This window comes from Meriones unguiculatus, chromosome 8, assembly GCF_030254825.1.
Source record: "Meriones unguiculatus strain TT.TT164.6M chromosome 8, Bangor_MerUng_6.1, whole genome shotgun sequence".
NCBI lineage: Eukaryota > Metazoa > Chordata > Mammalia > Rodentia > Muridae > Meriones > Meriones unguiculatus.
In genome coordinates, this window is record NC_083356.1 from 80,105,982 (window position 1) to 80,130,480 (window position 24,499).

Sequence of the window (24,499 nt, forward strand, 5' to 3'; positions counted from 1 at the left end):
GACAAGGGAGGCATTAGGGCCACACCTCAGAACCTCATTCTTTTGGGATTTTTAGAGTTCCTGGGAGCGTCAGGCCCATGTGACTGCGACTTTGACTGCTCCAGCCCAGGATGAGGGTCAAAGGCTGAGCAGGAGAGACAATAATGGCTGTCTCAGCAAAGCTTCAAGGAGAGCTGAAGGCAGGCTATAAACAAAGGCATCCAGGAAATAAGAGCAATGCAGGCAGCAAGGCAGAACATGGGCCCACCAAGCTGAAGTCCTTTATGAAACAAAAACAGAAATGAGCAAGCCTTTTCCAACATGTGCTACTGCTGCTTCCCACAGCACAAGGGTAAAGACACATGAGCCCAATAAAACTGCACACATCTCAGTCCCACCCATGTTCAACCCCCACTCCCTGACTGCCCCAAATCTGGCCTAAGAACCTCAATGGGCAGATTCAAAGCTTCAAGTTGTGAGAAAAATCTGTGCCAGGCTAGAATACTAGTAACAGGAGTGCCCTCTACAGACCCAGAGCAAGATAAAGACAGCTCTGCAAGAGTGGGAGGGATCTTTGCCAAACCAGCAGCCGGACACATTTGTGAGGGCAGTGAATCAAGTTGTTCTCATGTGCATGTACACAGTGCTGTAAAAATTCACCCCACAGGACCATGTAATCGGGAACTCTCTCCTGCTTCTCAACAGTCCCGCAAAAGGCTTGCCCGAAACACGGGAAGGTGGAATATAGATGGTGGTGGAGACTGCACAACCCAAGCACCTGCTTAACCAATGCAGCCTCATTCCAGCTCCCTCTGTATTAACCAACATTAGATGTGCATGCGCACGCACGCCGGGAGAGCGCTGCTTGCTCCCTGCTCGGGGCTGCCGTCCCTCTCCCCCTTCTCTTTCTCCACTTAACTACTTACTGCCTTCCTTTGTCTGTTCTCATCTCTGTAGCTGGTGCTCCGAGCAAGGCACATGGGACAGAAAAAACACCCAGCAGGCAGCACTTAGCGCCACAGACCTTAAGTTCCAAGGGAGGATGACGTAGAGGGCATGGAAACACATGTGCCTGTCTGGTCTGCACTAGTTCACCTGACAGGAGGTGCTACGGAGTGGAGGTGAGTCTCCCTCTGTTTTGCAAACATTTGGACATGAAAGTAGATTGCTGGCAAAAGCACATTTCAAAAAGTGCAGAATTTTTAAATACATTATGTATAATTTGGTCTACTTGTAAAATCATCGTGTATACAGTTGTGCAAAGGCTTTTTACAAATTGGGGAAGCAGTCAACGCTTCTTTTAAGCTTTTCACCAGTGCTAGGAAGATGATTCTTTAAGGACACACACACACACACACACACACACACACGTTATGAAATGAAAAACTTCACAGTAACCAAGTACCTACCACAATGTGTTAAATACTGAGTCAGGCTCATACTAATCAGAAGGAGCTGAGAGGGAGCGCCAAAGTCACACAGCTAGCAAACATTAAATAGTTAAAAAGGTCTGTAGCAGCCACAAACTGTATCAGCTAATAAGTAACCTTTCTTGGGCTCTGGGCTCTTCACCAGAGGGACACCAAGACTGTGTCACTATGAGCCTCAATAGCTGGGCTAAGTATAAGAATGGTGGCTGGCAGTTTCTGTCTAGACCAAGAAGTAGCTCCTCTGGCAATCATCTGTTGTAGAGCAGGGGAGCCTGATGCTTCCCACAACACCCACTGACCACCTACCTAACGAGGGCCCTTCTCTACTTTTCACAGGATGGAGTAATGTTCCTACAATGTCACAGCAGGAATCAATATAAAGATGAAAGTCTTAGCTGGGCAGTGGCACACCCTTGGGAGACTGAGGAAAGCAAATCTGAGTTCAAGGACAGCTTGGACTATAGAGCAAGTTCCTGGACAGTCAGGCCTACACAGAGAAACCCTGTCTCAAAGCAAAAGATGGTGATCTTATTTCATGTTCTTCTCACACCAAACTACCTCAAAACACAAAGAGGTTTACCCAAGTACTTACACATTATCTTCAAGAAATATTTTCAGAGACCTATTTGAGGAGCTGCTTTACATGCCAAACACTGTCTTTGAACATAGTACTTTTTGCACTTCTAGGCACAGATGCACCTGTACTACTGGGCATATTCATTTTTTTTTCTTTAGAGTAAACTTTTGCAAATAACTAACTTTTGCCTTTAATATGCTATTAATACTTTAGAAAACTATCAAGAAAAATTCTAAGAGGTGGAGAAAACACCACATTTTATCATTTTGCCCACAGAATATTCAAGAAACCACTGTTTCTTCCTCTAGGATGAATTCTTTCTAGGACTCTGTACCTCCCTTTTCTGGAAGATTTGAGGTAACCTGGGTCCTGAGCAACATCTGCCTGGGACAGGTGCTGCTGAGGGGCTCTGACCTAGCCCTGCAGACCCTGTGCCCCCAGCTGGCCAGGCCAGGTGCTCCGCCCTCCCCCTGCTGCACCGGCATCCTCCTCCAACCAGCCAGCTGCTCATGGATTTCCAATACTTATCTCAAGGGAACTTGGAGATTCAGTGTGTCAGACCAGCAGGGCACATCCCAGCTACTAGAAAAATAGCCCTCCAGGATAAGAACAGCTTCAAAACACTCATGCGGAAGACCATTATCACCCTAGTGTTAGGAAACCTGACGGTCTCAGGTTCAAGGTTATCTAGCAGATGTGGAAGCAGACAGACAGAACCATATCTTCAGATTTTTACTTCCTGCTGTGTAGCTGGGAGCAAGTAACCACTTTTCTGAGATGTTGGCCTTTTCTATAATGTGATAATAAATTCTACCTCACAGGTTTACTGCAAAAAAACTAAAAATCAAATACAGAAAGCACCTACTATAGTGACTGGTGCATAGCAAGTGCTTAATGGCAGGCAACTTACTTAATAAAGAAAGCCAGAGGGCTCCTAAAAAGACGCAGTCCACCTCTCGATAGCCCAACTGCAGGTACCAAACCTCAAGCCAGGAAAAGGCGGTCCAGACAAACCTGCTGACAAGCCTTCACCCAGTGCCATGGAGAAGTCCCTGTAATAATTAATTCGAGCAAAGCACACTCCCTAAAAGTTCAGAGAATATAAAAGGAGCACTTCCTGCTTTATGGCTACAAAGACCAAACTAACTGGGAATATCAGTCCCTCGGGCCACCCTGCTTCTTAAATGAGATTACAATAAGAGTGATGTACTGTACTCCAAGTCAGCTGTGACAAGCAGCACTTTATAGAGCTATCTGTTTGTCTCTATCACTGCAGCGCACAATGTGTCCCTGGACTCCAATGTGCAGCTCCATTTACCGCTACATGACAAATGGGCAGCACTTGTAAAAGGCACAAAGAGGTCCACGTCGGCCATGTAATGGTCACCACAGCTGTACCCGAGTGCTTGAGGGGACAAAACAGACCCCCAAGTTCATTAAACTGACCAGTAATGGATCTTTCAAAAAGTGCCTTAGGAATCGTACAGAAAAGGCTAAAATAAATAACTCAGCATGGAGGGCTAATCTGAAACGGTGTTTGATAAATTATTTATACCACAGGCGATTGTCTGCATTTAATATTGGAGCTACTAGTAGCATCTTTAAAAGATGATTTATGTGTTGTAACGCTATTAAACTTTATATTGGCCCACTGCTAGCTATAAAGTCTGCTGAGATTTAGAGAATGAGTTTTAAACTGTCACTGCAACATCATAGGAGATGGAGACTGTATTAAATCTTTACTTTAAACCTGTTATCTAGAGAGTTGTGTTTTGTAGACACTCACAAACTGATAGATTACCTCAGCATCGCGACAGTGTGGGTCCAAAGAGCACTGCAGAGAAACTTCTCCAGGTTATCCCATCTACAGCTGCAATCCTCTTCTCACTAAAGCGGTTTTCACATCAGCAATGTCACCAGAGTAGAAGGTGGGTGTGCCAGCCAATGGGCACCCTGCACAGTTCAGCTTCAAATTAATCCTCTTTAAATAAACCCTGTACAACCTGACAGTTTGGCTATGTATACCAAGCCTGGTGAGACCCAAACATATGTATACTTATGTATGATTTCCTGGGATATAAAGATGGAAAAGCTGTGAGGTGCAGGAACATTAAACTAGAAGCCTAACATAATATTCAAATACATCTGAAATGTAAAAATAGACGTAGATGGCCAGTCATTTGAAACAATACATTTGCAACTACAAATTTTAGAATTAAAAAAAAAACAAAGTTATTTCAGGAAAATACGTCTGATAAGTAGCTGGACAGACAGAGGGAAAGGATGGAAGTGGCCTCTGCAGGAAGGGCGGAGTTCTCTGTGTCTACTGTTTTTACTGGCTGGGAGTAGGGTATGTTTGTGTGGAGAAGCCACAGGATGATGTTGGTGTCTTCCTCAGTTGCTCTCCACATTTAAAAAAATATTTATTTTTACTTTGTGTGTATCTGTGTTTTGCCTGCATGCATATCTACGTGAGGGTGTTTGATCTTAAGAGTTATAGATAGCTATGAGCTGCCATGAGGGTGCTAAGAACTGAACCTGGGTCCTCTGGAAGAGCAGCTAGAGCTGTTAATCACTGAGCCATCTCTCCAGCCCATATTTTATTTTATTATTTTATCTCATTGTTTTTGAAGCCAGGGTTGGTCACTGAACCTGGAGCTCACTAACTGGTTAGACTGGGTCAGCCAGCCCCAGAGATCTGCCTGTCTCAGTGGGCCTACCACTGCTGGGAATTTGAACTCAGGCCCTCAAGCTTGTGTAGTGTAACAAGTACTTTACTTACTGAGGCCTTAGTCCCACTACTATTTTTTCATAGCACCACAGAAGCACCCCTTTGCCTTCTATCCCCTCTCTACCAGAAACTGGAGACAACTGGCTCTCTTCCCTTTGTTTCCTCCAGCGATAAGAATGTGGCATAGCACGGTCGCGGTAGCCACAATTCTCACATAGCTTCTATTCCTTTTTCTATTTGCTACTGAATCTGCAATTACCCCCATTAGTTTCCTTTTTTTTTTTTTTTTTTTTTTTTGACAACATATATTTAACTCCTTGGAACCAAGTATGAAAGGGCTGAATGGATGCTGGTAAGAGGATTCAAATTTTAGTGAGGAGGTATGGGATCAAGAGATCTCCTGTATTACATGACAACCATAGATAATATATATAATAAATATTGAAATGGCTAAGCATGATGGGGCATGCCTTTAGTCCTAGCACTCCTGAGGCAGATGTAATGATGGAGGCCAGACTGGTCTACATCATGTGTTGCAGTGCACTTAGGATACACAATGAGACCCTCTCTCATGGAGTAGGGGGAGAAGTGTTAAATCAATCAGAATTTAGTTTATTAAAATAATCCAGATTAATCTGGGAAAGCTTACATAATCTTTCTTTACTTTGCAATAGTCTACTGTTCTATGCTTAAGGCAGGGATCAGTGTATCACTGCCTATTGAACAGAGGGCCTGAATTCCACCATCCTGAGCACGATGCCCATGCATACAACATATACACACAAGTAGTAATATATTCTACTGCTCCGAGGGTATGAAGCAGAGCAGGTTAGGTCTGGGTATGACTCAAGTGTAGACTCTACAAAGGAGGACCACACGTCTGCACCTCATAGCTTTTCCATCTTTATATCCCAGGAAATCAGTATGCAACACGTACAGCGGTAAGTTAAGGGACAATCTCAACTTCAAACAGATACAGCTTTGCCAGACTCAAAGATGAAGCCACTGGACAGGACAATATCAAGAGAGAAATTCCACAGTTATACCAGTCTTAACTGGAACTATTTAAGGACAATTAGCCACAAGGAATAAAGGGCCTGAACATGACATTTTGTAGTGACCTGTTAATATGCTGAGGCTTCACATATACCATTGACTGGGCCTCAATTTACTAGCTGGTAGGTAAATAAAACTTAAAGAGTTCAAAGGAGTATTTAAAAGAGACCCCCTCCCCTAGTGTGTGAATGACAAAGTAAAGACAGCCAAATTCTGGGTCTGGCTTGAGCTCTTGGATAAAAAAAGGCCTGCCTGTCAAACACCTGGAAATGACTACGTAAAAGTCAACTGCAAATGTGTTTTTAAAGTTAACAGTGGACCAGGTATTTCAACAGATACCTGCAATCTAAGCCCTTGGAAGACGGTGGCAGGAGGATCATAAGTTCAAGCCAGCCAAGAAAACCTATCTCAAAAAACAAACTAAGGGGGCTAAAGAGATGGCCCAGTGGTTAAAGTGCTTACTACTTCTGCAAGAGACCCAACTTCAGTTCCTAGCACCCAAGCCGTGTAGCCTGTAACTCTAGCTCCAGGGGATCCAATAGCTCTGGCCTCTGTGGGTACCTGTACTCATGTGCAAATAGATACTGAACATTTAAAATAAACTTAAAAAAAAACTAACTAAAAAATAAATCAGCGAGGAAGTAAAACAAAGGTGGGATATGTCTTTACGATTGCAGTGGTGTAGACTGTTCTCTTGAGACAGCTCAGTGTGCTGCCCCTGTGTAGGTGGGAGAGTGAACCAGGATGTGGGTGATGCAAATCATGAAGGTGGGTGCGGGAGAGATTTTTGGGGTTTCTTAGCAAGGATGGGAAGGCTCAGCTGGGCTGTCCCAGATAACCCAAGCAGGAAAACCACAGTACAGGCTTGGAATGTACACAGCATACAGTCACAATGGGCCTGAAAAGGCCAGCTCTAGAAAGCCTGGTCCCTCTCGGAGCTGTAGCTTGCCAAGAATGTCCAAGAGCTATGGGGAAGAATAAAAAGACAGGAATGACCCAGGCACATGGTGTTTACAAATCTATTGGTGAGCTCTAGGGCAGAAGAAAGAAGCTGTGGAGAACTGCTTTGCTTAACCGATGCTTCTGCAGGTGAGGATACAGGGGCATACACAAAGCTTGGCTGAGGCACCCACAGGCTTTCAGCTGTGTGTGAAAAGAGCCAGGGATCTGTGCCAAACTAGTGCCTGGCACCACCAAAGTCTCTCTCCCTATCCTACCATTAGAAAAACTGATGGCGGGCAAGTGGTTTTGCTGGAATCTGTGACAGTGAATGGAAAGAAAAATACCTAAGCTTCCAGAGGGAAAAGGACCAAGAGAGATGAGAACATATTGCTTTCCACAAGGAGAGGAAATCAGTGTTCACAGCACAGTGTACACAAATATACATTTCCAAGGCTGAACTGAATCAAATGTAAGGAGAGAAAGAAAAAGACAAGAAAGCCTGGGTTTAAAAAAGAAATGTGAGAAATATGCCCTGTAATCCTGAAAACCTATTATCTCTGTCCTGAAATGAAATGGCCAGTTCTAGAGACACACAGAGTTTATGACTGAAAATGGAGAGGAAGATGAGGAGGTTGGACACTGGGCTGAGGACGCAGTTCAGTGATAGAGTAAGTGCCTAGCTTATGGGAGGCCCTAGGTTCCATTCTCAACACAAAAAGAGAGAAGGAAGAAGGGAAGAAGGCCAAAGTGTGGCAGGGAAGGAGATAGGAAAGAATCTGTACCACAGGTCTCAGCAAAGATACAGGCCCATCCTGTGGTCCAGAACTTGCATATGCTCAAGGCCAATGTAGGGAGTGTCCTCCACACCATCTTGCTACCACAGTCTCAAGGTCTAGGAACAATGAACAGAAAAGTCATGGTTGTACAGAGTACCCTTGTTCTAGGAAATTTCAAAATAGTTACAAATAAAGCAAATTTCAAGTGACACAAAATTGTTCACAGAACGTCCAAGGTCTGATCAGCTGTGCATGAATGCATGCCTATATGTAACAAGCACACACTACAGGCACTACCAGGGATGAGGTCTTCAGAGCCTGTAAGGGAGGAACACACAAGCCCTTAAGGAGAAAGGAATAGGTAATCTTACTATGACAAAAGAGAGTGCCAAGAGGCAGGCTCGACAAAAAAGTTGTGGGTAGCCAGAGGTTTCATGAGTAAGGTCATCAGAACTGGGCCAAGACTACAGCAAGCAACACAAAGGGCAGGAGTGGCGTGCCAGGAAGAGTAGGGACCTGGGAGCGTGTGATTAGGCAGGTAGTTCAGCGGAGCTAAATGCCTGCGAACCTTCTACACCATACAACATCAGCCCTGCTAAGCACTGGGAAGCCATGTACATTTTAAGTGAGGGGCTGATGTGGTTAGACATGCTTGCAGAAACTCAGACTGGACAAAGTGGAGGAGAAACCAAAGGCAAGGAGGACAGACATGTCAAGCACATTCCTGGAGAGGCCACGTTGGTCCACTGGTAGGAAAAGAAGAAAAGGTGGACAGGTATGAGTAGGGGAGGAGGTTAGGAAAGGGTGCCACCTGGACATCTAGCATGTCATGGCCACTAAGCACTCCTCTGAATGAATGCAGCCTGCACACAAGGGCTCTCTGTAACTTCTTGACAAGTATTTTTCTGCTGGGTTGATGGAAAGACCATAATAGACATAGTCCCTAGACAATGACAGGCTTCTATAACATATTCCCCAAAGGGTGTCACCAGAACGGGACAAGCTCAAGTTAAGTAAGAATTATTCTAAGCTTACTGGACTTAGAGAGGAAGGGTGACAAACAAGTGAAACAAAAATTCCGACCTGAGCAAGAATCAACTTGCAAATGCCATTTCTCATTTCATGAATGGCAAGACTATGAAAAATTCCTGACTGGCTCCTGGAGAGCAGCTGAATGAACAGACAGGCCTGGTTAACTTGTGTACAAGAGCTACAAATGTATAGAAAGATGTGCTAAGGGGCCATGATGGGCCCAAAAGGGGAGTCGTATGTGAGGTCAAGATATGAGGAAGGAAAGTAGAAAGACGTAAGAATGGTGACTGGCAGGGTGGTAGCACACTCCTTGGATTCTAGGAGGCAGAGGCAGGAAGACCTCTATGAACTCAAGGCCAACCTAGTCTACCTATCAAGCTCCAGGGACCAGGGATGCATAGTGAGACTTCCTAAAAAACAAAAAAGAATGGTAACCTGGGGAAGGAAAGGGAGAGGGGAACAACTGGAAGCAGCTAACAAACTGTGACCCCCTCTGAGGCCAAGCTGATCACCTTTTCCTGGGCCCCAAGAAAAAGTCTTCACGTAATCTCTCAGTTCCTTAAGGGCAGAGAAAGGATGCTTCCAAAGGGTACAAGGAAGCCAGTTATCAGGCAATCCCCTGTATCCCAGGAGTGAAGATGCAGAGACAGGAGTTCTGCCTCAAGTTTGAGGACAGTCAGGTGTGCATAGTTTTAGCCAAGCAGGACTATGCAGGGAGGGAGGGGGGAGGAGGGAGGAAGAGAGAAAGGGAGAGAGACAAAAAGGTCTAGAGTCTGGGTCTGATAGGTGTATTTAAAGGACTAGAGAATATTTTTAACTTATACATTTTTGAAGATGGGTGGGGGAGCTGTGAATCTCTGTGGCAAGCACCTTTACCACTGAGCCATCTCACTGGCCTTGATTTAGAGAATTTAAGGGAATAAAGACCAAGCATGAACTCAGCCCTGTTAATTGCTAGCTATGTGATCTCAGAGGTTTCAACATAAAGTACTTTTAGGTCTTGCCTATAAGAGGCCCTAACATAGCACCTAGGGTTTTATGTCTTAAGTGTTCCTGTGCAAATTCTAAGTAGACAATGTACTGAAACACAGGGGAAGTTGCTAGTCTAGTGCCCTGCATGCAGACAGCACACAGTGGCTGCTGCTGACTTGACTCCTCTGCTTTCACTAGCCTTTGCCAGCTACTTTACATCCCAATCATAGCCCTATTCAACTCCCTCTTTCCCTACTCCCTTATTCCTCAAAAAGGGACCCCCCCACCCCCGCTCATCAAGTTGCATCAGGACTGAGCGCATCCTCTTCCCGCCCTGCCCGGGGGGGAATAGGCAACAGAGTATATTTCAGAGATAGCCCCAACACCCCTTACTAGGAAACACACAGGAACCCTGAGCTACTCCATCAGCTACATCTGTGTAAAGGGCCTATGTCTAATCTACACATGGTCCTTGGTTGGTGCTTCAGTCTCCACAAGCCCCTCTGGGCCCTGGTTAATTGGCTCTGTTGGTCTTCTTGTGGAGCTCTGTCACCTCCAGGGTCCTTCTATCCTTCCCCCCACTTTTCCACAAGATTCCCTATGCTTCGCCCAATGTTTGGCTGTGAGAGTCAGCGTGTTTCAATCAGCTGCTAGGTGGAGCCTCTCAGAGGACAGCCAACCCCTGAAACTATTAATATACTCTGTTATGCTTTCAGACAGGAGCCTAGCAAAACTGCAATTAACTAAAAGAAAACCAAATGGCAAGCTTGGGCTATCCTCCTGCCTCAGCTTCCCAAGTGCTGAAACGGGAGTGTTGCTACTATATTCAACTTTCATCTGAGTTAAAAGCCAATGTATTGCCGGGCAGTAGTGGTGCGTGCCTTTAATCCCAGCACTTGGGAAGCAAATGCAGGTGGATCCCTGGGATTAAGACCAGCCTGTGAGTTCCAGGACAGCCAAGGCTACACAGAGAAACCCTGTCTTAGGGGGGAAAAAAGAAAAAAAAAAAAAAAAAAAAAAAAAAAAAAAAAAAAAAAAACACCCAATGTTTTTTGCCAAGGAATCAAAGTCAACAGATCGTTATATCTTATTAATTTTCTGCTATCACCACAGTTCCAATTTTAGAAAAATTATAGTCCAGTGCCATAACTACCATAGGATAACTACCTTAGGATGCCTGCATCCTAAGAACACAATGCTCCCTGCAAGCATTTTCACAAAGCTATACTCCCAAACAACATTTACATTTGTGTATCTGTGTGTGTATGTGTGTGTGTGGGGGGGGGGGGGTGTTTAGCCCAACTTGGTAGCAGTATTAATTTTTGCAGTTTCAGGGCTAGGAGAGAGTGGTATAAATTATCTCACAGAAAACCACAAGTAATATTATCTGTGAAGGTTAAAACTTTAACTACCTTCCTGAGGTATGCTGCTGGGGTCTCATTACAGCTGGTAATCTCACATTCCACCATGCACAACACACTAAGTACCAGCATCTCCCAATTACACTGCCACGTAAATCTCAAAGGACATCTGAAAAGTCTACACAGCTCCTGCACCCAGTGCTGAAACACAACCACCTCTAATGGAATGTGGCAGCTTTCTAAACTTAAATATTCACATGCAGGGACAGGGCTGCGAAGCTCCAGCTCCAGCACACGGTGGAGAGCACATGCTAATTAAAAGGCCACACTAACTTAAAAAAAAAAAAAGGCCATTCAGGCAACTTTCGGCACAGTACATGTCTAGAGTTTTGTTTTCCTATTTCCAAATATGCTCAACTGTCTAAACTTGCAGGGCTACGAATGGCAGAGCAGACCCACACTAAGTACCTCTGTAGAGAATAAACTCCTCTTTGGGCTGGTGTCCTACCCTTCCACAAATCCAAACGTGACAAGCTTCATGATCTCTGCAGTTGTCTCCAAGTCTCCTGGGGAAATACCATCAGTGTGCCATCATTGTGCAGTCATCCCCCACCCCTAACCCCAACATCTTACGTCTAACACCTGCCCCTCGTGTGCCAAATGCTTGTACATTTCTCCACATGCCTTCAGTAGTTGTTTGTTTCTGGGCCCGTCCATACCACTAGCCCTTATCTCTCACAGCAAAGTGTCACAAACCTGATTGATAAAGCTTGGCTGAATGAAAATCTAGCCTTCATTTTTCTGAAGGATTACCGCCTATCAACAGCATACATTGAGAGGTCCTCACAGAGACTCCCAGGGCCACCCAGCTTTTCTTCTGGGGCTGTGGGTAATGGCTTTATCTTTGCCAAGTTTGCTGTTTAGGAGTTTTTGAGACTGGACACCTTTTTTAAAAGTCTTCACAATCAGCCAAAGGTATGACAGTTACTCTTACCATAATCATTTGGCCACTTCTGGAGCTATTTTACTTCAGCTACCAAAAACTGGCATTTGTATAAGCTGTCATGAAAAACATCCCAAACTGAAGGAGATAACGACTTTCAAGTTTCTCATCTAAGCTAACTTAGTCTTATCCCTCTCTTCTTAAGAATCACCAATTTCTTCAGATATTTCTCCTGTGAGTCAATAGAGATATGAAAACAGGCTCTTCTTTCTTTTACTAGAAATGAAAACTTTCTACCTGTGTAAAAAATACAGGGGTATTTTTTTTTAATTACTATGTTTTAGATCAGAAGGTTAAAAACAACACAGAAACTTTTAAAACTTTCTAGGCCATCAAAGCTGACCAGTGACGCAGGGAACTTGGTTCAGGCCCTCTAGGCCTCACTCTTGCAAGCAGCTGTCTCTCTGAATGCTTAAATACCTGTGTTACCATGCTTGCCATTTTTTATGTATAACATAAACCTACACAGACACTACATTTAAGTGTTTAGCCCCAAATGTTATTTTAAGCATAATTTCTCCACAGAGCCACCTCATTTTTTCTCCTTCATTTTTCTAAAAAGAAAGAAAAGAAGGGGAAATTTTTCCTAAAATTCCTAATCCCACTTCAGCTCGAATTAGCGGGTGTGTAATGTCGGGCCGCTCTGCACGCCTACATGCCCACCACCTCCCCCTTCCTGTTATCACACACACACACACAAGTATAATAAACCATGTTAATATTTCATACCACTGTGAAATATGCTGGAGTATCAATTCAACATCTGCTGTCTTTAGGGCCCAGGAGTCCCGCAGAGACACTTTCAATTTGTAATTGAGTTCTATGCTGAATTAATCAGCAGTTTATCTTTTTTACTAAAATAACATCTTCACCACTAACCCAGATTTACATTAACAATTTATGCCAAATTACCTGCCAAGGCAAACTTATAGGATTCTAAGCTACCATGCAGTAACACTCAGTCCTATACTTCACCTTGTTATCTCTCTAATCCATACACAAGAAAAGCAGTGATCCATTGTTCAAGAGGCTACAAGCTTCTGACCACAGGCGGCTCCTTGGATTTGTAAAAGCCTGACTTTGACACTGAAATCCATGTTCATGCCCACACCCTTGACAGTCACTTATAAGTAGTTATGATTCACATTCTTTATGAGCTTCCTTTTATTCTTTTCCTAAGAAACTCTGATATTCCAAATCTTGGCTTCACATGAGTACCAGGAAGATAAAAAGATCATTTTAGGGCCTTAAATTATATAAGGTCAACAAAGGAAACTCTATTAAACAAAAGAAGGTGAAAATGCCTCTCACTCTTTGACATTACTCCGCATAGCATTTTACCAGAAGTGTCTTCGTTTTGATTCTAACTGCACATGGAAGTCACCAAACACTAAATCTACTCAATACCATCCCTGCATCTGGCTCCTGCCCTGTGACCACATAGTCCCTATTCACAAAGTCTTACTTTGCCTGCTGGATTTTTGCCACAGGTGCAGACAACAACACACTGTGAAATATTTCTCCTACATGGTACATTTCTCTCTACACTTTAGTTATAGGAAATATGTGAAGCAAACTCATTTCAGAAGGAGCACCTGCTCCAAAGAAATGCATCACAAATAATTACCTATCGACCACAGCATAGGAGAATCCCTCTTTGCATCTGCTTTGCTAATGGCTGTGCAGGAAGTCTCCACCACACTCAGGATGGCTTCTCCAGCAACACTCTGGCCCAGCACCATGGTGCAGTGTGTTGCATTTAGCTGGCACCAGTACAAATCTGCTGAGTGATCACATACTGTTTCTTTAGGAATATGAAACTCGGCGCAGAAAAACTTTTAGCAGAAAAACTCTTTGAAAGAATTAAAGTCAATAAATTTGCCAAGTCATTATTTACAAATATCCTTTCACTATTCCTCAAAGAATCAGAAATAAGACACCTTGGGATTTGCAAAGTCACTTTCCTAAGATTTATTGAATCTTGTATCCTGGCCCAAGAGGAATCCCTCTACCACACCTGGAGATTTGGGAATACTTCATCTTTCCTCTCAGCTTCTTCCCTTTGTTTCCCAAAATTAAACAGAAGAACTGGACAAACTTAATCTTTCTTCATTCTATACCCCAAATAACTGACTTTCAAGTTTTATTAAAAGTAAAATATAACAAAGGTGGAAATGCAAACCATCCACCAACATTAAACTGGCACTCTGGAGAGAGCTGAAAAGACATGGACACGCCAAAGGAATGGGCATCTGAGCACCCACTTCTAAGTCAAGAGAGCTCTGGAATCCCAAAGAACCAAAGGGAGAAAAACAACCTCTTGTCAAATCCAAGTGCTGTATGAAAAACGGCAAAGTTTTGCTCCTCAGAAGCATCAGACACAAGACCAAAGCAAACTTTGCCCTCTAAGGCTCCACAAGGTGGGTTCCAATTCAAGAGAACGAACTCACTTTCTCAGGAGATGTTTATTTTACTTATGATTGTTGTGTTTGTAGATTCCTCTGTGTGTGTGTGTGTGTGTGTGTGTGTGTGTGTGTGTGTGTGTGTGTGTGTAGGTCAGAAGACAACTAGCAAGATTCACTTCTCTCCTTCCATCATGGTTCCAGGGATGAAACTCATGTCACCAGGCTTTTGTGGCAAGTGCTTTTGCCCTCCAAGCTATCTTGCCAGCCCATTTTGGTGCTGTTTTCAAAGATTACATACTCTTTTTTATTTTTTATTACTCCAGTGCTGAAGATCAAACCGAAAGCCAACCTAGAGCCTTGCACCAAACTCACTCTTCAAAAGAGAACTAATTTGACAAGAATCCCACTTTAGTCTTCCCACTCTACAGGGCAAACTACAATCCCTTCTCTGCCCTAAGAGAAACAGCTTACACATCAAGCTGTTGGGTGGCATCCCATCAATGGTGCTGCCCATTATCACCCATCAAAAGGGTTAACGGGGAATTCCCTCAAATCGCCTAACCCATAAATGCCAATTTCAGTATCTATTATTGCTAAGCTTCACTAATCAGTTCCACTGAAAAGCACTGCTATAAATAATACTATGCAGGGCTTAGGAAATTGTATCTTGTAATTTCTGAAACCTCCAAAACCTAAAGATTTATGTTAAATAAAACCAGAGGAAAAAAATACTGAAGAAATTAATATCTTTTTCTTTTTTACTCTAACATAAAAATCTAGCAATTTTGCTGTATCTAGTGCTTCTGGTCTTAAGAAAAAAAAAAAAAACAACAGTATATAGAATTATGATCAAAGGCAAATTTCAGAAACAACCTCCAAAAGAGCCTTGAAAAGAGACCTTTCACTATTTAAAGAAATACACAATCAGCCCTATTAATGCCCAAAACCAGAGTTCATAAGCATGTCCAATATTAAACTATTCAATTTACTCATTTCCATAGTTACACCTGTTCTTAATAAGGGAGTCATTAAAACCAAAGCGAGACGCCACTCTCCCTCACCTGGATGACTATACTTAAAATAACAGGTGGCAAGCATAGGTAAGGACATGAAGCAATCAAAACCTTCCGATGCTGCTACTAATACAGAAATTACAGAAAGACCTGGCACTACCACAAAAGGTTAGTCTTGCTCCACAACACACAAGAGATGTTCACAGTATGGTAGCCATAACAGTAGAAATAACCATCAACTAATGAATAGATATAAAAAGTATGCCAATCCATACAATGGACCATTCCACCAGTAAAACACTGAAGTGTGGATACCTGCCACAACATGAATGAAACACTATTAAAATAAGCCTTTCACCACACACACACACACACACACACACACACACACAGTGACATTTATGAAAAAAATGTCCAGAACACGCGGCTTGGCAGGTAATAGGCAATGACATTATGTTTGTCTTTTGAGTCAGAGGAGGTTTGCAAATGTTCTAAACCTGATTGTGGCAATAGCTGTACAATTCTTATGAACACAGTAAAAGCTGCTAACACGTACACAGGCAAACTGTATGGGTGTGAATTATGTATCAATGAAGCTGTCACAAGATAATAAGGCGTCCAATGTTTCTAAAAGAGAGTGACCTAAAAAAAGTCAAAATACTTAATGACATGTCACAAGTCAACCAATAAATCCACATTCTAGCTTTTGGGGGGTTTGTTTGTTTGTTTGTGGGGGGGGTTATTGTTGTTGTTTTTCAAGGCAGGGTTTCTCTGTGTAGCCCTGGCTGTCCTGGAACTTGCTCTGTAGACCAGGCTGGCCTCAAACTCAGAGATCCGCCTGCTTTTACCTCTCAAATGCTGAGATTAAAGGTGTGCACCACCACTCCCTAGATATATTCAAACAATTTTTAAAGGCAACAGATCACAATAAACAAAACAGCCAGCAAAGAAAAAATTTTGGTTTGAACTGCACATTTTTCTCCAGACATATAAGGCATTTAAAACTGATGTAACATGAATACAAGCTTAAAAATCAAAATCTGATAAAGTCAAGTGAAACTCACTAAGCTGACACCATTTCTACTATTTGTTAAAGGTCAGGCTTTTTCCCCCCTTTTAATTAATTGCATTTACTTAAAACTGTGTTTGATGTCAATGGGATTCAAGCTGCACAGGAAGGTGCTCTGTGAAACACCCATAGTCCTCCTTGATCACCACTCTCTGTGGCGTGAGTTCTGCCAGCAAACCTCCCAGCCAGTGGTCACTTTCCCATAGAGTCATTAAACCTCTCGGTGTCAGCTGGGAGAATGAACCAGCAGCTTCCACACCTGAGCCCCTGTGGCAGGGACAGAGGCATTAGGATCAAGATCACTAATGAATACAGAATTCATATGCTGCTTGTCAGGGTCCTGAGCTCAGAGTCCACAGATGCGACCTAAATAGGATGGCGGAGAGAACAATTGTTGACGAAGATGAAAAAGTTTTGGCAGTTGGGGAAGAGAAAGCACCTCATTATTCAAATGCAATAGTCTTGCTTTGCTTTTTATTATTTTCTTTCCTGTTCAAGTTTATTTGTGACTTGCTAGAAATGGACAAATGCTATTCACCTGCATTTAAAGACCTCTTGGTCTCATCACTAAATCTGAGGAGGATTTTATCATCTGTACATCAGCCATCTAGAGAAACAATTCTTTTGTAAATAAATATCATCAGAAAAGTGTGGGGAGGAATAACCACAGGATGTTTGGGATGGGTACACATGCAGATGAAAACAAGAAAGAAAAAACAAAACCCAAAAGCCTTATTCAAAGGGGAAAAAAAGCTCTGCTATAGCCAAATGTATTTCCTCCTCCTTCCCCTGTCCCTTGCTACCTCTTCTCTCCTGTTCTAGGCTCCCTCCTGTCACCAAGTTCAATGTAGGTTGATGATTATGCGCTCCTCTGACACATGCCTGGCTTTCTGCTATCTTCACAAGACCCCACTGGAGGAAAGGAACACTCCGGACTGCCCCGAGAGTAATGTATCCTCTACTCTGTTGTCAGAGGATTACATACCAGGCAAATGGACAAACCAGCACAGTAACTGACTCCAGCAAACAACCCCAAAGTCAGACTGTTAAAATTCTGACCTCATTACTGACCATCTATGTAGCCTCACACAGGTTACAGACCTTCCTATGAGCTGTCTTTCCTTCAAAGTGTGGATAACAAAGCACTGACCTCCACGATTGTTCAAAAGTAAGAAAACACAGGGAGGCTTTTAGAATGGAGCCAGGCGTACTATAAACATGTGAAACATCTACTACATCCCCCGCACCAAAGCAAACATTTGCATGGCACACAGACTCAGGCTGTCCTCATGTCCGCCACACAGGTCTGTCTTGGATGGAGCTCCCAGATGAAAAGGAAGGCTCTCACCTCTCTATGCTACAAACCACCAAGCCCGATGTCAGATGCTGTTAGCGGCTGCTGCTACCACCCAGAAAAGAGTCACCATGTTTTAGGAAGCCAATTTTCTGTACACTGTCACAGAAAGTGTTTTCTTGCCTGCACCTAATCCACTCAGCAACCTGCAGGTAGGTCTCTGAAACATGGCTCGCAGACAAGGGCCTCCGAGACCAGCAGCCCAATCCTCCAACACCTAAGCCCCATTCCCCTTTCTAGCAAACCACATTGAATTTATACATCTCCCCCTGGGCCCATCCTATGTGATAAACTCAACAAATTTTTTAAAAAGCAAAATAACACACATCTCTGCCACTGCTGTCCCTCTGCACAGCAGAGATGAAGTCCGCAGCTTTGCTTGTTACTAAATAAACACACACAATCACTAAGATTTGCTGTCAGAGCAGCATATTGATATCAAGTCTTCCATTATTTAAATGGATCTATAGCTGCCCACAATGACAGATTAATCCTGTTTCTTCAGTAGCTAGGTGTTTGGCACCACGTTTGTAAGATAACCACAAGCCTTTAGGGCGATAGCTGCTCACATCTTTAGCAATCTGCAAGGGCTTCTCTAGAGGCCAGAACTGGTCGAGCAATGAAATATGACTCCATAAATCAGTCGGCTGAAGTGGCACTTGTATGCGTCACAATCTATCTTCCTACTTTCCCTCTGAAGGGTACAGGGTAAGAGCCCATCCCTTGGTACTGCATCCACAGAAAGGGTCATCACAGTGGGCACTGACAAAGCATGTGCTACTTAAAACTGAAGCCACACTAAGACTGGGAGAAAGATCCTGCTGGTGTTAGCATGCCTCAGGCAGTGGTAGAAGCTTCAGCAAGTCATCTTCAAAAGGCAGAGAGCCAGAGCTCTAGAAACCTGCAAAAATTGGCTAAGCCTGCAGTCTTCATTGCTTTAAGTTGAGCATCTTCAAAGTCTAGAATTCTAACTGTAGGGCACAGCAGCTGCCACTGCAGATCTGATCTTCTCAGCTTTTGGCAGCTCTCAACTTGAGATTCTAGCAAAAGAATTTTTCAAGTTGCTATTATTGCCTGTCATGGATTTATAAATATTGTGCACTATCTGCTGTGGCATGGCTCTCATGGGACGCCAGAGCATGCCAAACGCATAACAGAATGAAAACAGTTTCTATTCTTCAAATAAATGCTAATTTTTAACTATGCTCACGATGTGTTTGGTGACCAGCTCCAATGGTACAGAATACGTAAGGGGGGGGGAGCCGACTGTCTTCTCCAGCAGCATTCAGCTGCTGCTTTCATTAAGCTTGTTTAATTAGATTCCAGATGCTAATTTGCAAGTCGATACCAGAGGGTGCAGGACAGTTTGCCTTTGAATCCACTCCCTGTGATGTCAGGGTCCTGCCGCACACCACTAGCCTTCGGCGGCCCTCACACAGTATTCTGACAATTAGTAAAAAGAGGGGACAGTATTGATCTTGACAGACTAAATATTAATCTTCTACCCATTTTAATAAATTGTAATCTTCAAGAGCTGAAATGTCTCACTGGGCCAAATGAAAACATTCCTTCTGATAGAGAAAGGGACTAGGAGGAGAGGTGCCCTAAGTTAGCCATCCAAGAGCTTCATTCTTCCCCACCCCAAGGCAAAGTCTGCACTTCTGGACTAACATGGGATTTCCAGGTACTTTGGTCACATTCCTTAAAATTGAATGGAAAGTGACCTGAAAAGCCACAGTATGATGAACACTAGAGTCCCTATCCAGCTACTCTGTGGGTAACAAGCCTGAACAACAGAGAAGAATCAGGGATGTGGCAACAAGCAGCCTCCCATCATGAAAACACCTCTCAAATAACTGACCTTGGCATCTTGTCACCTTTCACATTTAAAAACCACCATTCTAATACAATGCCTAAGTAAGTCTTCTGCTGATTAACACTAGTAAGGAGGAGGAAGAGAATGATGATTATGATGATGATATGATGATGATGATGATAATATAGTAGGGTACTTATCAACAGTGAAAAAAAACTACCTTGATAAATTTTTCCTTTCTAACACGCTGAGCACCATGAACAAACACCAAAGTTAAAGTCTGCAGGCTGCCTCAAAGAGGGATTAACTTGAGCACAACTCGGTAGTTACTTTTGGCCCCTTGTATCTACCTATCCACAAATACTGACTGGCTGGGTATGTGCCAAACACCTGTACTCTCAACACCAAGGAAAGAAGGCAGAAAAAAGATCAAATGGTTAAGGCCAACTTGGGTTACATACTAAGACCCTTTTTCATAAAGCAAACAACAACAGTGGCGAAATCTTTACTAGATACCAATCACATGACATACGTAAGGAAACAGAGAAGAATAAAAGTAGTCCCTACCCTCAGTTCTGCAGGTTAATAGCAAGGGAGAAAAACAGGGTAGTGAAAATTATTAAAGTGCTCCAAGCAACACTCAGGCATCAAGTAACTAAGGGTTTTTTGTGCCTTTTAATGTGTCTTAAATTCACCAGCTAGCTACTCTTTTCTCTGAAACTCTGAACTTCGAGCTTTCACTGGAGGCAAGCCCAAGGCTCCGATGACCTCTCTGTAACAGCAGAGGCCCATCTCAGAGTGCTTAGGAAAAAAAAAAAGCTGGCTGGCAGCAGCTTTTCTGGACTGTGCTTTCTCAGGGTACTTGCCCTGTGCCCTACCTTCTGCCTCCAGTACTTAATGGGGCTGTCTCTAGCACTGTATACTGGCTATCTTCCTGTTGTCTCAAAAGTACATTCTGAACTTTCCAGACAGGAAGGAGAGAAAGTCCCTTTGGATCCTCAGGTGGTTTTTGATGACTCAGATTTCACTTTAGCTCATGGTCCTCCTGACTTGACAAGCAAGTACTGAGAGCTGGGAGCCGAACAGAGATTGCCTCATTGCCCCTGCACTCAGGGAGTGCCCACTCCTTGACAAGTGGTAAAGATGCCCCTAAAAACAGCCAGTAAACACGTAGAACAGGAGTCACAGTGGAGCACAGGGACATATATTAATAATAAATCCCTAAGGGCTGCTGGCAGAAAACAGCAATCAGAAGTCAACAGCAAGCAAGAATATGAACAGACAAGAATGGCTGAAGTGATCTCTGTTCCCCAACATTCAGTGTTCACCCCAGGTTAGACTGGTACTTTTTTTTTTTCATTTTCTTAGTTATTTATTTTATTTTTAAATTTATTTTTATATTAATTACAGTTTATTCACTTTATAACCCAGCTATAGCCCCCTCACTCATGCCCTCCCCACCCCACCCTCATTCCCTCATTTCCTCCCAAGCCCCTCTCCAAGTCAGACTGGTACATTTTTATAAACAGCATGCAATCACTTTCCAGTGTCTTAGAAAACATTAAAATGAGCATACAATACCCAGGATTTCATGATACTATATATCTAGAAAGTAAATTAAAGACAAATTAAGAGGGCCATAAGAAAGCTCACGAAAAAGCTGACTGGAAAGGGGTACTGTACGCAAAGAAACTACAGCATCTTGATTTAATGACAATTACCTGTGATTACAATGCTAACACTCACTGAGTGTAACTTGACTCCTTGCGTTTTATGACATGTAAACTATACCAATTTCTTGTTAAAATAAAGAATATTTTAGAGAAAACAGCCTAGGTGGTACCTGGACAGAATACACAAATGACAGAGCTAAGACTAGATTAAGTCTCTCCAATAAACTTCTTTTTTTACTGTTTTTTTTTTTTTTTATTTGTTTGTTTGTTTTCCTAGACATGGTTTCTCTGTGTAGCCCTGGCTGTCTTGGAACTCACTCTCTAGAGCAGGCTGGCCTCCAACTCAGAGAAATCCACCTGCCTCTGCCTTCCAAGTGCTGGGACTAAAGGTGTGCGCTGCCACCACCTGGCAAAACTTTGGTACATTTTAACAGAAACACATGTAAATAATTTAGCAATTTTTTTATTTAATCAACATACTCAGCATAACAGCAGCTGTGTCTATTGTGGGCTAAGGATCAGACTCAGGGCCTCACACTGGGCAAGTAGTAGGCAAGTGCTCTGTACTAAGCCACACTCCCAAATCAAGACTTTTTAAAAAGTATCTATTAACATGAATTCAAGTTTCTATAGAATTACCTACTGGCAGTTGTTAAGACTATCATTTGGGCTTTATAGTAATTTTCACTAATTGGCAGTGTTAAATTTCAACCTAAAATTATAAATTTATATAATGGGAATTGTTTCAACCTGTCTTAGGGTCCCATGGGTTATGTAGAAGACCATTAAACGTTTCAAATACAGGCATACTAAACCTAAGAAATGCTCTCTTCAGAATGATAAAATCCCAAGTTTTCCTGAAGGGAGACTAGTATTTCCCTCTTCTGTCCAAATCACATCCACCTTTGAACTATTTAGAGTGCAGACTTGAGACAGTATAAAATTACTTTAGTGGAGCATAAGCCACTTTTAACATGCCTCAGACTTTAACTCTTCCTGCAATTCTCAGCTTCTTTAACATAGAGTCTAATTAGTTGGAAAAGACAAAACTTCCAAGAAAAGTCTGAAAAGATTAATGTGGTTTAAAGAGATGCTTGGCATTAAAGACTCTACCACATAGAAAACTAGAGGCCTTGTTTTGGTTCCTTTTCTTTTAAAGTGACCTAGTATACATCATTTTTTCCTCTATATATTTAAGGACACCAAACAGAAAATAGTGCCGATATAGAGATCAACGTTCACACTGAGAAATGAGAATAAAATTCTAATTTCATTTACACTTGGCCCTAATTATTCTTCTTAATTGCAGTTCAGATGCTATTATTGTTAACAGACGATATCTACCTAGATTCTATGTTTTAATTCATGTAGCTAGAAGAAAAGGAAGAAAGGAAGCTCATGAAACACATTACTTGTGTTATCCTCATGTACCAAGGGCACAGGAGATACCTGTCCTGGCTGAGCACCAATACAAGCCTATGTTCTCTTTCACAGAACTCGGCCCAAACCTAAAGGGCAAAGAGAACTTTGGGACTCCATGACACTTACTACTCAATGACAGTGACAAAAAGACAAAGTATTTTTAATATGCCATCTTTCCCCAAAACTGATCAGGCACAAAACACTGTCAAGGAGTAATTTTCACCAATGCCTGTCCTTTGAGTCCTAAACAAAATACTTACAAAATTCAGAAAGGACAGAACAGATGAGGTAAAAGATTCCTAAACTGTTTACCTATGAACAGTTGAAAAGATTTGACACTCCCTATCAAAAAATTAACAATCAAGACGTCAAGCAGAAAGAGTGAAGACTGCCCTCAGGACTCCTGCCCAGCAACTGGTTCAGAGGTGCAGAGAAAATGCAGCTGGGGGAGGAGGGGCTAATGTTGGCACCACAGGCACCCAGCACACCTTTGGAAACAGCGACACAAGACTGATGTATCTGTCATTGAAGGGATTTCTTTGTGGGGGCGGGAGGGGAGCTTTCACGGGGAATCATCTGTCATTAAAGTAGACAAGCCAAGTGTCTACCTCACAAGATTCTACCTCTTCTACTACCAAAGAAAATATAGTGAAACAATCCCTTACAAATACAACGTTAGATCCATAACACCCTGAGATGAATCTACATGTGCACAATTTTGTCCCCACTTCTACCAGAGACTGGAAAGCCCACAGAGACTTTAAAAACTGACCCATTTTTATGTCAGGTCTGTGTGACATAAAAGACATACATAGATGCTCTATTTTTAGTGATAGAACAGAAAAACAAGTTGTTCTGGTATCCTGACACAGAAATCTCAGTACACAAAAAAATATCCCACATTGCAAAGAGCCTGAAAGAGCTCAGAGCAGAGCAAAGCTGAACAGTGCTGGTTCTTCGAGCCCAAGGGAGAACACAATGGGGCCACAGGACCACCATAAAGGATGTCTTCCCAAGCAGTGGCTCCCCTCAACAAACCACCTGTGCCAATAACATTCCACACAATGACAGTGTTGTGCAGGCTCTGGAGGAGGAATAAATTTGTCAATTTGTAAATGTTTAACATACAACTGGGAAAATATCTGAAAGAAGGAAACTGCAGGAGCTTACATACCTCCATATCTGGCCTAAACTTATCTTCAAACACAGCCATTGCTGCCAAGGAGCCAGAACCTGTAAGAAAAAGATGCACTTTTAGTGTAGTTTACCAACACTCAGCTTCTCCAGAGTTTACCTTGGGGCAGCAAAAACAGTCAAATATGACCAGTGCCACATTCAAGTGTAATTTAGGTGTCAAGTCTAGAGGTCAATCCAAGCAAAAGTCTGGAGCTACTTACTAGCAGTTAGGTCACCCTGCAACTAGCCCTCCTAACACTGGCAGGGCCAACCATGCAGCAGTCGAAGTGAAATGTTGAGGCTTAAAAATGAGGTCATGGAGACTTTATATTTTTCCAGGAGATGAGTGGCTCATAATTTTCTCTATCCTACGTGGGGAAGCTTGTGCTCCGCACTTGCCGTGGCAAGCCGCTGGACACAGCACTAAATAGCGAACCTGTTAAGAAGACAACCTTTTAATGAGCTGGCCTGGTAGAGTCACCTTGTCGCGTAGGCAGGAGGAAGATGCTGCCCCGGCAATGGTAATGGGACTCCGCACTGCGCCACCAGGCTACCCCAGCTACAACTGTAAAACACTGCATTCTGTGGCATTTATCTGCAGCTATTATTTTTAGTTTGTACTTAAGAAGAGTAACAGCTGAGTAGACAAAATGACAAAGATACAAAAATTTATTTCAACAATAGCAAATGGCTGAAAGGTTATGCTGCACAG

General features: G+C 42.8%; 1 protein-coding gene across 1 annotated transcript in view; it reads right to left on the reverse strand.

Annotated features, from left to right (window-relative positions):
• Psmb7 (proteasome 20S subunit beta 7) overlaps positions 1-24,499 on the reverse strand; it is a 55,832-nt gene that overhangs the window by 3,804 nt on the left and 27,529 nt on the right. Inside the window, exon 6 of the mRNA XM_021633355.2 lies at positions 23,786-23,844. Coding sequence (XP_021489030.1) covers positions 23,786-23,844 — 59 coding nt within the window. The remainder of the gene's footprint in view (positions 1-23,785; positions 23,845-24,499) is intronic.